The following is a 13504-nucleotide window of genomic DNA, read 5'->3' as shown; positions in this document are numbered from 1 at the left end:
ATTGTTTCGTCCACTCGTCGCGACGTTCATGCTTGTCCAAAAATAAGAGAAGGTCACGTTGTTCAAATGGTGTCACACTATAATAGATCGTAGGGAAACGCTACTATGTTGCGCGATACAAATTGTATGGTTCTAAATGCGTATCTCTCATCGGCTGATAATAAAAATATATTTTAAATTAAAAAAGATGTTACTACAACTTGCCAATGCTGCTTTAACTCTCTATTGGAGGTGAATACAAATGATATGAACTGTTTTTAGACTAACGGTAATTTCATGTCGTATCAAGCCGGATTCTTTTCCCCAGCGACCTACAACATTTATGACGTAACTTCCGCCTGTTAGCACAACAAAGAAAGCTAACTTTGTAGCAGCGAAAATGAGTCTTTTTTTGAACAAATTAGCTTGCAAAAGAGACATAGATGAAGTCATCAAAAGTGTAGCAGAAAAAGTTGTGGTTTTGAGGTTTGGGAGGGACGAAGACTCCGTTTGTCTGCACCTCGATGAAATTGTAAGTAGAACCATTAATGGAGATAAATGACTGCTAAATGTTAGTGACGTTGGGACACGACTGTTTTTATTTTGCAAATGTGTCTTTCTGTCAATCGTAGCTGTCAAAAACCGCCCATGACTTGAGCAACATGGCGTCCATCTACATCGTTGATGTGGATAAAGCTCCCATCTACACGAGATACTTCGACATCAGTTACATCCCCTCCATTGTCTTCTTCTTTAACGGACAGCACATGAAGGTGGATTATGGGTGAGTGAACATTGCTGAAGTTGTGATCGTCTGGTAAACAAACACGTACGATTCTCCTCGTCAAACAGTTTAACTATAGGGTGGCATTAACGATTTAACTCCTAAACCAAGATGTGAAATCTTACAGATCGCCACAGTTTACAGATCTCCTCGACATCTTCAAATGTCTCCCCCATAAACAAGGCAAAAATATTCAATGTATGTTACAGTTATAGCTGAAACCGTGTTTATCACTTTGAAAATGACCTTATTGGTTAAACGGCCATCGCATTTCCCTCCATCCAACAGTCCACATCCCAGAGCTCTTGAGAAGCTGGTTTTGAATTTTTGCCACCTCTACAACTGTAAACAAAATAATCTGATCTTATTTTTTCTTCTCAGTTCTCCAGATCACACAAAGTTTGTTGGCAGCTTTAAGACCAAACAAGATTTCATGGATCTGATTGAGGTCATATACAGAGGCGCCATGCGTGGGAAGATGATTGTGCAAAGTCCCATCGATCCTCGAAATATTCCCAAATTTGACCTCCTATACCACGGAATTTAAAACGAACACCCGCACAATGCAGCCTTAAGGTCATTATGATTTCCAACACGTGTTTGATTGAAAAAATGTGCGTTTTGATAAAATAGGTTCTGCTAATTTATTTAATATATGCCTTGTTAAAATGCACTCATGTTGACGTTTCCTATGGAAAAGAGTGAGACACAATAAAATCGATGTACATGCTCAGTTTTTTTTATAATAAACTTCTTTTTTAATCTTGCCTCATTAATCACAATCTCAAGAGCACCAGTTAAAGTAAAATGGCCAACTGAATACAATTTCTGGATAACTGACCAAATAATCGATTCAAGATTAATAGTGATATGAGTCGTACTTGCAGCCCGACAGAATACACCAAACCTGTTGGAATTAAGATTTGCTGATATGAAATAGCTGTCTTTGGTTGATGGCCGATGCTACTGCTGGGCGATGACAGAATATGGAATCATACCATCTTTCTGTGTAAACATTGTCAATAAACCGCACATGCTACTGTGAAACACAATTAAATGATCCAAATCCATAATAACAAGTTTGTTTTTCAAATAAAAAAAAAAAATGTAATACAGTTATTTCATATGTAGTATGTTGAATGTTGTCATTGAATTACCATATAACATGCTATATGTTGATATATCTTTGTATTAGATATTACATTCTCATATCTTGATCACCCATCCCGCGCCATAAACTCCCTTTGAATCTAAAGGTGTTCTTCCACATTCAGAGTTGACCCAACACGGCCTCTTTTCCCTTCTGCCACAAGAGACAACATCAACGGATGACGAATTGTGGGTGTCCATCGTTGCGTGCCTTCAGCAGCAGGCGAACCTCTCTGTTCATCCCCGGCGTCTGGCTGAGGACTGTGTGGTGGTGACACTGTCAACACTGGTGTTATATAGTCCAGAACAGAGGAGGCAAAGGCGTTGATGTCTGTGTGGGAGTCCAGTGTGGCCTCGGTGGCAAACACTCCAGTCTGTGTGTTCAAACCGGAGCTGTAGTGCAGAGTCGTCTCCCTCTGGCCTCACTTTAACTGTCCTCACAGTGGGTTTCACACGTCCGATGAGAGGTGAACTTTGGGGAGAACCTGGGTTTCACTGGATAGGAAGGGTATTAAAAGTGATGTTGGGTGATAATTCTGAGATGTAGTAAAATAAAACTGCGTAAAATGGAGATACACAACACGTATCTCCGGGTCGTTAATGTGTCGATCGGTTGACTTTACACACGTTGAGTCGTGACTGTCTTTAACATACAGTGTTTTCCTCCTCAGAGGAGCCGGCAGTGTGCACGCCCCAATGTGTGTCTGTGGTTGGCGCTGTACAGAGGAAAGACTTGACTTATGGCACACTTACAACCATTGATGTGTGAGCTATTGTTTGAGATTACACAACTAATAACACAACTCACAAGTTTAAACTTCTGATCTCTGATTAAATTGTAACGTCTTGCCACCTGCTCCATACATTTTGGAGCTGCCTTCCACCTTTACTACTTCGTCCGTACAACCTGAATCTATAACCAAAGTAAACAAGTTTATGAAGAAAACGGCGTCGGGTCAAACAATAACTGCTATCTCATAATAGTTAATATAGTTAGCTATCTGTGTGTTTGCGACATTTACCAGGGGCGGATTCTTCATCCTGTCATGTTGGCAGGACGGACTGGAACAAGCTGCTGAACGTGCTCATTTCAGTCAATATTGCATCAGAAAACATAAACGTCTTTACCAAAAGGTTAACACTATAACCTCTTTGCATTCTGTTGATGATGTGAGTTCATTTGTTCATGTTTGAAACTAGATTCCTGCCCTGCTGTGGCCCATTAAACCTTTTATTGTTTAGTTTAGTTTACAAAGAGAACGTGTAAAGCTCTATAGTCAAATATCTCTAATTCGTCAACTTCAAAAACAAAAATCACGCCAACCCTTCTTTTTTCTTTTCTCTTAATCTTGAAAGATAAATCACTGGCAAAGTAGCCTGGCACAACATTTGCAAATTTGTTTTTACGTCTACATCTGAAGGTGCCCTGTGGAGTAATAGATGGTGTGGAGGAACGTTTTGATGAATGCTTTTCTGTTTTGTTTGTACGTTCGAGGATGCACAAATACGTCCAGGCAAAGTTGATATGATGTTTTCCAACTGCAGAGGGCAGCAAAGCAAATGTATAACTGAACTAGATGGTGGTATCAGGATACGTCTGCATGTAGAGCTGATTGATGTCTTGACTTGGTGGAATAAAACAAGCCATCGTCGCTTTGTTAAATAGTCTCACTTCTTCTTGGGGCTGACAGTGGTTTTTGTAAACTCCTAATCCTTGTTGTCCCTCAAGATTGAGGACACACCTGTAGACCCCCTCCCTCAAAGTCCCTGAAACGGATGGAAATTTTCCCTCATGTTTGACTTGCAGGCAACAGAAGGAATGGTCGCTATTAGGAATGTTAAGGAAAAATAATGATTCTTAAAACAATGCAACTGTTGTACATTTTTGGACCCTCGCCCTTAAGTTAGTTAAACAAACAGGACCAGGAAGATGGTCCTGAACTGTGGGAAATAGGCCAATGTTGGCCGTCACGCAGAGCTTTAAACGGGTTTTAGCTTATTTTATTTTTGTCCCAGACGTCCTGTTTGTGGATCAGTGCCACGGTCGTGTGCTTCCTCCTCGGATGCGTTTAGCCCGTTCCTTCGCCATGAGGTTCCTAACATAAAAATGTCTTTCAGACCAGGACGCTTAGAAAATAGCCTTAATGTGTGATGGATATTGTACATGCACCAGATAAAGATGTTCACCATTATTAACTAATATGTTTTTCCGACATGCAGTAGAAGTTGCTACAATTCTGGTCCCCCATAGTCATTGAAGGTCTCTAATTTCATTTTTAGTGTGACAGATTGGGAATGGACAAGAATAACAAATACTCCGTGATGAGGGGACAGTGATCCGTAACACATATCAATCCACTGCTCCTGCCTCCTCTCCGCTGTTTCCATCCGATGTCTTGGAAAGTGTTTCTGAGTTGCTCTCATTTAGAAGGCAAGGCCAGTTTATTTGTGCAGCAAATATCAACAACAAGGCAATTTAAAGTGCTTCACATAAAACCATTAGGACCATCAACACATAAAGCAAAATAAAAAGGCATGTAAAAACAATTAGGAGCATTGATTGAAACATTAAAAACAGACATTTGAACAATAAACATGCTTAATATAGAATAAAAGTCTTAGCGCAGTTTATTAAAGACAGTAAAATGCATCCACTTCATCCTTTAACAATAGAGTTGTCTCCTATTCTGTGCTCTGAATCGATATGGATAAAGCTAAAGACAGATCCGTCTCCCTTTCTTCTTTGGCCAAAACCATCTTATTCTGTATATACTGTATTTGAAGAGATTCAAATAAGTTAATGCGTAATGTCCACAAGCTTCAATTTGGGATGCCCTGTTCTTGACATTGTTAATATCAAAATGTTATATTGCAAATCAAATGGTAGAAGGAAATGTGAACCGATATCCTCTGTATATTTACTGAATCGCTTTTGATGCACTTTGAGTCTAATGAATCAAAATGAGCTGCAATATAATTTGGGCATTTTGCAGGCAATTGATTTTGATACATCGGTCACTAAAGCTGTCTATTCTATTCTATGAGTCATTCTTGCTCGGTCTTTATGGAGTAATTTTCTATTCTCACAAACACTTTAATTCTATTCTAATTGGCGGGGTGGAATTGTTTGATTTTTGACAGATAAGCTTTTTGGGGACGAGACAAGCCAAACAGGGGACATATCATTCTCTCTAATATTCATTCTCTAATGGCTTTTACAAACGACAAGATATATTCTGGCTTAACATTTATTAAACACATGTTGTGGGGAAGTGTAGTCGCAAAAAAGGTTCTCAAATGCAAAACACTCAAATTGGTTGACTGCAGGGTATTTTAAAACATGGACAAAATCTAATTTACATTTGTCAACATCAGTCATGTCTGTAAATACAGCAGCACAGTTATAATCAATTGACCTTTCTATCTTCAAGACAGAACATGTTTTTTCTTGAAGATGACTTGGAAGTCAAAAGTTAGTGTATGTATAATAGATAAGACATCATAAGACATAAGATCATTTATGTGACAGCTGAATGTTGATGTAAATGAATGTTTGCATGAATCACTAAGAATGAAATAGTTTAAGTATTGTTATTTTGCAATAGAGTAAAATGATTATAGTTGCAAGATGTTGTAGAGTGGATTCATCAAGAATGATGTTGTCTGAGGACACCCGTGGGCTGTGCAATAAAAGCATTTTTCTCTTTCTTAGTAAACCTTTAGTAAAGCAGTCACAAGCTATTTGGGAGTGGAAAACGTGTTCAAACTCCCACATGAGACATAAGGTGAAGTTGGCTCTCTGTTTAATCATTTGCATTGAAATAGTTTTATTGTGGAACCGACACCTCGCTAAAATGACAAATCTATAAAGCCTTGAAAATTTTGTTTGAAATATTGTCACAGTATAATTTTGTCCGACAAAAAATAGCATAAACGTTTGGTTTTTCCCTAAGATTCTGTCCTTAAATACAATGCAGCCATTCACAACCTGCAGCTCCCACAGAGCTGCAGGTTGTGCAGAGTGATGTCAAGGATCAAACCTCCCTGCAGGTAATTGTGTCATTATGAAGAAAGGGAATAGCTGAAATACAACACTAGCAAATGTTATCTATCCTGCACTTAGCTCCAAGCAGAGTGCTCTCCAGGAAACCACAGGCAACACGAGGACACGTTCAAATGGTACAAGACAGAAGTTGAGTGCTGTCTCCTGCTGCACTCACAACTAATCATATGTTCTAAGGCAGAGTTCACTATGGACCAAGGAGTCCTGTCCATTACATTACATTACATTACTGTAATTCACTCCTGTAATTCAGTAATGATGATACTGATTATTTATTTATGTATCTATTTATTGTAATTCATGTTTGGTGTAGCAGATGGAGAAGGTTAAACCTCCAGAGACCCCCCCCGCCCCCCCTCTCGCCCACTCTCCCCTCCGCCCCCGAGGGGGCGACCTGAAGCCGCTGCCAACTCATCGGCGGCCCGGTGCTGCAGGGAGGGACGCGGCGGCGCAGGACGAGCCCCGCTGAGCCTTGAGAACTTTGCCAACCGAAGGAAAGGAGTTCGCTCACAAATAAATGCCAGTTTATTTGCCACATTTCTAGAAACTTTCGCGTTCAGAGGGGATGCTCGGGGTCGCTGGAATGACGGGCAGGTAAGATTGTTTTTTTTCTCATAAGCTTCTGTAGCTGACGTCATCGGCTAAAGCTAACGTCGTGTTAGCTTACCGCTACAGGACACTCGATACACGCTGTTAAAGACCCCGGCAAACATTAGCAGCATCAGTTCATAATCTAACGTCAGTCGACGCTGGCAGTTTGAAGGCGTTCTGCTCCTGCCCTGACGTTAGCTATCTTTATTTAAATCAGGATAGTTTTCTTCCCCAAATCGGAGCTAACTATGCTAATAGTAATTCTCAACATGTTGAAAATGATTAGCGCTTGCGTTGATCATAGCCATTATGGCCATTGATTCATTCAAAGTTCTTTAAAGATGGCAGCTAATGCGTTGGATGACAGTACTAGACAAGAAGATAAAATAACACAAAAACAACATAACTTTTGGTTGGTGTAACGTCACGTGCCACTATTATATTTTGCAACTCATTGCTAAATATTCGTGTTCAACATGCAGCTCCAGTCACCAATTGTCCTTTACTGACCCGAGTTACTGCCAGAAAGTCTTGTGTTGTGGGACTGCATTAAACTGTGCATGGATTGGTCTGGGTAACATTAGTGTGTGTGTGTGTGTGTGTGTGTGTGTGTGTGTGTTTCATATGAATGGCTGCGCATTGTCATTCAGATAGGTGTCAGCACCTCTATTCCAATACCTAATTAGGAGATTGCAGCGGAGGGAGTAACAGTGTTGGTGAATTCCCAAACTGATTCACACATTATTTCCCGCTCACCATGGTAACAGCTGCTGAAACAATCACAACATAGTTATGTGAAAAAATGATAAACACCGGTCCAGGCGTGCATCCCAAATGCCAGCCTGACATTTCACTGGGACTCTGGGGGAAGTAACATGAACTAATATGTATTTTCTTGTCTCGTGCAACAGCATTGCTAATGCCCTGGCCAGTGCAGCATGTGAACGTTGCAAGAGTGGCTTTGCAGCCACCGAGAAGATCGTCAACAGTAATGGGGAGCTGTACCACGAGCACTGCTTTGTGTGCGCCCAGTGTTTCCAGCAGTTTCCAGAGGGACTCTTTTATGAGGTAGTGCACGCCGAAACGCGCCGCGAACCCTTTCACGAATTGATCAACCAGGCTGTGTGCTGCACGTGGACTGCGGATTTGCCATTACGGAGAATGTTTTGAATGTTTCTCCTGAGTGAAATAATACAGACCCTCTTTTTGTCACAGTTTGAAGGGAGAAAATATTGTGAACACGACTTCCAGATTCTCTTTGCCCCTTGCTGCCACCAGTGTGGTGAGTGTTATAAGGCCTCATTCATTTTTTTTTCATGCCTGTCTAGATGTAATAATGTGGGGACTACACTTTGTGTAAATATTAAAATCCTTTTGATTCTTACATATTATCTATATCTAACCATGTCTGTATCAAAATGATACGTGGTCTTCAAATGATTTGGGGGGATTAGGCTTTGCTTCGCTGCTCACCACCTACGCAAAGGACCTTTTTTTAGATTCCTGGAAGCGTGTGTGCGGTTCAACCTGTAACCCTCCCTTGCACAAGCCTCATGACTCGATCTGAAAAGGATTCACCTGCTAACGATTTGCTTCAACGATGACTCATCTCAATGCGTAGCGTCCTCAGTATTGAATTTTACTTTTACAATTAATACGAGCAATCAAATAAATCTAGACTTGCTTAATATATTGTTAATAGGTAATAATTGTGCCGTTCCCCACCGTTCAGCCTTGGTGAAACACAAAAATTCAAGGAGAGCCGAGAGGAAGGAAGAAAAAAAATACAAGCGTGAAAATCAATGACAGCAAAACGTAGCGACACGGATAATGTTCTGTCACTCCATTGATGCAGGATCATTCACGTCTGCACCACAATTCCTCTTATAATTTAAAAATGTCCACACCTCGGGTGTTGATGTGTGCGAGGTTTGCCACGACACAAGCACATTAAAACATCTTGATTAAGCTTCAGTTTAATGCAGCCAGCTTTATCTGACAAACCTTTCATAAACCGCTCACACTCTGTCTCGTGTCTCGCACACAGTCTCGTACTGTACAGGTTTGTACATTGTTGCAATGCAGAGAACATCTGGAAAGGCGCTGCATGTCGTGCTCTTCGTAGTTCCCCCTCATTGAGGCTACAAGCCAGACAACGTATCGCAGACAAGTTAAAGTTAAATGCGTGTTGGTAAAATGTACAGGCTCTGTAAACAATCAGATTATACTTCTTTAAATGTGGAAGCTTCATGGCATGGATTTTATTTTGTATAGCACAATCTTGAAGAGGGATGGATGGACGATATCGCAAATTTGCCTCAGAGGGCTTTACAGTCTGTACACGTGTGACAGTCTAGAAACACTCAGGCGGGCACAGGAAAACCTCCCCAAACAATGAAAAGGCCTCCAACAGGGAGAATAAAGGGAAGAAACCTTTAGAGAGACAGAGGAGGATCCTCCCTGGGACGGACAGAATGAACAGCGTAAAAGATGCACAATACGTACAATTCATCTGACAGAAATGATTCAAATACACATATTATCTCCTCACACGTGTTCATGATCATGTGCTCGTCAGCGGAGAAAAAAGACGCTCTTACTTTACGTTTATTTGCCGCTGTACTGTTAAAAAATCCTGGTTTCGGTGATCGACTCTTCCGCCTTCTGACGTTGGACGCACACGCGCGATTATCCTGATCAAACTAACGGGAGGAACTGAGACTGACGTCAATCATGCCGTTAGTTTGATCTGGATAATGGGACATTTGGATCGACTTAGTGGAACCACGTACGAGGAACAGGGCCCTGATCTTTAAGTGTATTCATGCTTTTGTTTACCTTTTTTTTTATTTAGACCATCCCACTTGTGTTTAGATCACCCATGATGCATTTAAGTGCTCCGTAAGCTTAATCTAAATACTCCCTGACTGTGCCCAGTGAGAGACAGACATGCTCTAATTAAATGAAATAGATCAAATTAAATTGTATCCAACAATGAACTGCCACTTTGAGAACACTATAGGAAGCACTGCAGTGGATTGAAGTAACACCAGAGCTCCATAGTGTTCTGCTCATTAGGAACTATGATATATGAATATATATATTTTGTGTATGACACGGCGATGGGATCCAGTCACAACAAATAGGGACTCAGACTTCTGCTGTCCTCAAACTGATCTCTCACTTATGGGTTTCCCTCAGGGGAGTTCATCATTGGTCGTGTCATTAAGGCCATGAACAATAGTTGGCACCCCGACTGCTTCTGCTGTGACATTTGCCAGGCCGTGCTGGCGGACGTGGGCTTTGTCAAAAATGCTGGCAGGTGAGTATGCCGTATTCTAGTCTTAATAAGGTGACCCTGTGACAGCCTGTGAAACGGGTGGTTACACTCGTATCTCGCCGCTGACGCTCCTTCATTTGCGCTCTGACAAATAGGCACCTGTGTCGCCCTTGTCATAACCGCGAGAAGGCCCGTGGCCTGGGCAAGTACATCTGCCAGAAGTGCCACGCCATCATCGAAGAGCATCCCCTGATCTTTAAGAATGATCCCTATCACCCGGACCACTTCAACTGCAACAACTGCGGGTCAGCCTCCCCTCTCTCATTCCGACTGTCAAGCACAGGACGCAATGCAGACGTCAGAGTGTATTCGAGACATCACAAAAAATGGTCTCCGTTGTGTTTTAATGGCCCACAGGAAGGAGCTGACGGCTGAAGCCAGGGAGCTGAAGGGAGAGCTCTACTGTTTGCCCTGCCACGATAAGATGGGTGTACCAATCTGTGGGGCCTGTAGGAGGCCCATCGAGGGGCGCGTTGTCAATGCCATGGGCAAGCAGTGGCATGTGGAGGTTTGTCAGAAGGAAGGAGGCTATTTTTGATGCACAGTAAATACGCAGTATTGCTAATTTAGGAGAAGTAACCCCACCATGCACGTGACGTGGACAATATCTTTCCATGGAGTTGCAAACTTGTTTGTAAAGCTATTGTAAGTAAAGCTTTTACCGTGAAGCATGATACAACTATTGAATGAATTCCACAATACGTTACCAATACGTCTTATGTACAGGAGGATTTAAGGCATCGATTGAACAACAAAACACTGTTAGTTAGCTCATTTGAGGCAGTAGGAGCGCAGCGATTATTTCTCCCGAGGCAGAAAGCATCATATTGTTTATGTTTATCTGTCTGTCAGCTGAATTTTCTACTCTTCAAAATGCTCAAGACTATCAACATTGTACTGAAGTCATTTTAATTATATTTACAGGAATTTGTTTAGAATCCAACTGCCACAGGAACTTTTATGAAAAGTAGAGCTTTTCTAAAAACACTGGGGCTGAATATGGTTTGATAAAACCAAAACATCAGTAATGGGTCCACAGGTCAAGTCTATAACTTTTGGAAACAATTCTAACTAAGTAAACATATTCATATGACGCTCATTTTTTATTCATGTCGAGTTGGCAACTGCTCCTCTAGTCAATTTCACAAGCATACATTAGGAGTTTGCTTCCCCGTCTCCCTCAACAACATTTCTTTCTGTCGGCAGCATTTTGTTTGTGCCAAGTGTGAGAAGCCTTTCCTCGGCCATCGGCATTACGAGAGGAAAGGGTTGGCCTACTGCGAGACTCATTATAACCAGGTAAGCAGCAGAAGAACCGCAAGCACAGAAGACCTGCAGCGCTTGCTTTTAAAAATGAAATAAAAACGATCCAATCTCCTTTTTTGTTTTTAAGCTCTTCGGCGATGTGTGCTATCACTGCAACCGTGTGATTGAAGGGGATGGTGAGTGGTTTGAATGTAATTGACATAAAATGCTGCTTGAGCGTACAACAGTTGAGTGTTCATGCGTCCCTTTCTTTGTCTTAGTGGTGTCCGCTCTCAACAAGGCCTGGTGTGTCAGTTGTTTCTCGTGCTCCACCTGCAACACAAAACTCACTCTCAAGTAAGTCACGTTGCTCAACAAGAGCTCTTTTTCTCTTTTACTCACTAACCCTGTACGATACTGACATTTCCGCTCGACTAAACGTGTACATGGTGCAAAATGTGTTTCACTTTCCCGCTACAACTCTTCCCTCCTTGGCTCTTCCCCCCCCCCCCCCCCCTCTCTCTCCCTCCAAATTCTCCTCTTACATGCTTCGCTTCACTTCTGCGGTCACTCAAGAGATAAGTTTGTTGAAATTGACCTGAAGCCGGTGTGCAAACACTGCTTCGAGCGCATGCCAGAGGAGCTGAAACGGCGGCTGGCTCGACGCGAGCGTGATGCCAAAGACCGCAAGAAAAATCCCGCCGTCAGCCTGTAGAGTTATTAGTCTTAACTCGCCTCTCCACGGCTGGTTGGTGCTCTCTCTGCCTTCCTCTTTGTCCGTGGGGTTCCTTGTTCTGCATGATGTTATTCTTTTTCTTTAATTTGTGATGTAAAACTGGCTCCCTATGATTTAAGTTTTGAGGAAATATACATGTATATTTATTTATATTTAATGCTAATGAGTGGGACCTCAACTAACAATTATTTCCTCGATCTATGCGTTAAATGTTGGGTCTGTTAAATGTCCAAAGGGGAAGTCTATTCCCTTTATTGTTTTGGTCATTCAACAGTCTAAAACATAATTATGTACATATTTTAAGTTGGCGGTTTCCACATTTGCTCCTAAAAGCATGAAGTTTATCGTAACACAATTCAAAGTTAGGAGGTTGTGACTTTTGGGAACATTTGGGCCGGAAGTGTTGATGCCAATGCAGGTTTGAGGGGAATCACAAAGCTTAATGGAATTGGATTTGTTTCTGAGATTTGCCTTTGCTTCCTTCTTTGCAGGAACAAGTTTGTTGAGTTTGACATGAAGCCGGTTTGTAAAAAGTGCTATGAAAGGTTCCCTCTAGAGCTGAAGAAGAGGCTGAAGAAGCTGGCTGAGTCTTTGGGACACAAGTGAGCGGCTTCGCTGCCTCACTCTCCCGTAAGTGTTCCCGCTATCGCCTGTGGACTGCTTGATAACAACCCAAGAATTGTACCTCAGTGTTGAGATCCATTTAAAATATAAATCTATGTCACTGTGGTGTTGTCTAAAAGGGGCCGGTTAGCAGATTACTTTTTTTCTGCCATAGACACAAATGTAATTGTTCCTAAATGGGCCGGATATTTTTTTTTATCATAGCAGAGACAATGTGTCCCAGTTAATTATAACTTTACCCATGAGCCTGATAACCAACTGTCTAAAATGTTCTTGAACCTGAAGGTTGTTATATATAGAAATTATATTGAATAACATGTGTGCCTTGATTATAAGAAGAATGTGTCTTAAAATGCAAATTATGTTTCAAATGAGACGTAGCCTTGTTGTAGCTGCACCTCATTAAATGCACCTCGATCACACAAAGTATAGACTGAAAGCAGAGTTACGACCTTTTCCCCCTTTTGAGCTCATACCTCCGTATGAATACTTGCAAAGTCACCACTTGTGCTCTTTAGGATATCGGTTTCTATTCTTGCTAACATGAAATTATAATCTCTATGTTTCAAGGACAAGGCTCATAAACAAGCCTATAAGCATTAATGAACCCACCGGTTATGAATAATAAATATAAACTTGTGATGAACTTGTGCCTCCTGTCACTTTTCTATCAGCTGTGAATCAACAGTTAACATTCTAGATTCGGATAATTACTCCATGAATGTGAGGATGCTTCCGCAGTGAGTTGTACAAAATGTGCTCACTGTATGTTACTGTCTGATGGCAGTGGAATGTTTTTGCCTCTACAGTAAAGGCCCTGGGATTGTCAGCCTCACATTTTCACTATCTGAGGGAAATAGGTCAAAGGAATAACGATGAAATGAACTTTCAGCTCATGAATTAACAAGCAAACCCTTTGATGTGAGAATATCATTAATGAGTCAGCATATTGCTCCGCGGTTTGTAAACTGGCAAATGTATTTAGAAAAAAAT

General features: G+C 41.4%; 2 protein-coding genes across 5 annotated transcripts; both read left to right on the top strand.

The window, feature by feature from the left end:
* Positions 1 to 298: 298 nt before the first annotated feature.
* txnl4b (thioredoxin-like 4B) lies at positions 299 to 1525 on the top strand. Its single transcript, XM_040196769.2, has 3 exons — positions 299 to 511; positions 612 to 763; positions 1145 to 1525. The coding sequence occupies exons 1-3, from the start codon at positions 380 to 382 to the stop codon at positions 1308 to 1310; spliced, it is 450 nt and encodes a 149-aa protein (XP_040052703.1). The 5' UTR covers positions 299 to 379; the 3' UTR covers positions 1311 to 1525.
* A 4808-nt stretch (positions 1526 to 6333) lies between these two features.
* LOC120831290 (LIM and senescent cell antigen-like-containing domain protein 1) lies at positions 6334 to 13157 on the top strand. Of its 4 annotated transcripts, none has more exons than XM_040196678.2 (11): positions 6338 to 6569; positions 7478 to 7634; positions 7782 to 7848; positions 9797 to 9888; positions 10002 to 10151; positions 10264 to 10414; positions 11113 to 11205; positions 11300 to 11348; positions 11433 to 11508; positions 11728 to 11899; positions 12379 to 13157. In XM_040196678.2, the coding sequence occupies exons 2-10, from the start codon at positions 7486 to 7488 to the stop codon at positions 11864 to 11866; spliced, it is 966 nt and encodes a 321-aa protein (XP_040052612.1). In that variant the 5' UTR covers positions 6338 to 6569; positions 7478 to 7485; the 3' UTR covers positions 11867 to 11899; positions 12379 to 13157. The 4 variants fall into 4 exon arrangements, with proteins under 4 accessions (XP_040052604.1, XP_040052612.1, XP_040052597.1 ...); XM_040196663.2 differs by having other exon boundaries at positions 6341 to 6569; positions 9768 to 9888; XM_040196670.2 differs by lacking the exon at positions 11728 to 11899 and having other exon boundaries at positions 6334 to 6569; positions 9768 to 9888.
* Positions 13158 to 13504: the final 347 nt, after the last annotated feature.

The sequence above is a fragment of the Gasterosteus aculeatus genome, chromosome 12, assembly GCF_964276395.1.
Source record: "Gasterosteus aculeatus chromosome 12, fGasAcu3.hap1.1, whole genome shotgun sequence".
Taxonomy (NCBI): domain Eukaryota; kingdom Metazoa; phylum Chordata; class Actinopteri; order Perciformes; family Gasterosteidae; genus Gasterosteus; species Gasterosteus aculeatus.
Note: the sequence above shows the minus strand (reverse complement) of the source record. Positions and strands in the feature narration are given on the sequence as shown.

What these genes read in the sequence shown, in the direction of transcription:
- LOC120831290 (XM_040196663.2), top strand. Translation starts at nt 6,541, where the DNA reads ATGCTCGGGGTCGCTGGAATGACGGGCAG. An exon ending in TTTGTCAAAAATGCTGGCAG is followed by an intron (nt 9,889 to 10,001) that starts GTGAGTATGCCG and finishes TCTGACAAATAG; the next exon opens with GCACCTGTGTCGCCCTTGTC. An exon ending in CCGTGTGATTGAAGGGGATG is followed by an intron (nt 11,349 to 11,432) that starts GTGAGTGGTTTG and finishes TCTTTGTCTTAG; the next exon opens with TGGTGTCCGCTCTCAACAAG.
- txnl4b (XM_040196769.2), top strand. Translation starts at nt 380, where the DNA reads ATGAGTCTTTTTTTGAACAAATTAGCTTGCAAAAGAGACATAGATGAA. An exon ending in GTCTGCACCTCGATGAAATT is followed by an intron (nt 512 to 611) that starts GTAAGTAGAACC and finishes TGTCAATCGTAG; the next exon opens with CTGTCAAAAACCGCCCATGA. An exon ending in CACATGAAGGTGGATTATGG is followed by an intron (nt 764 to 1,144) that starts GTGAGTGAACAT and finishes TTTTCTTCTCAG; the next exon opens with TTCTCCAGATCACACAAAGT.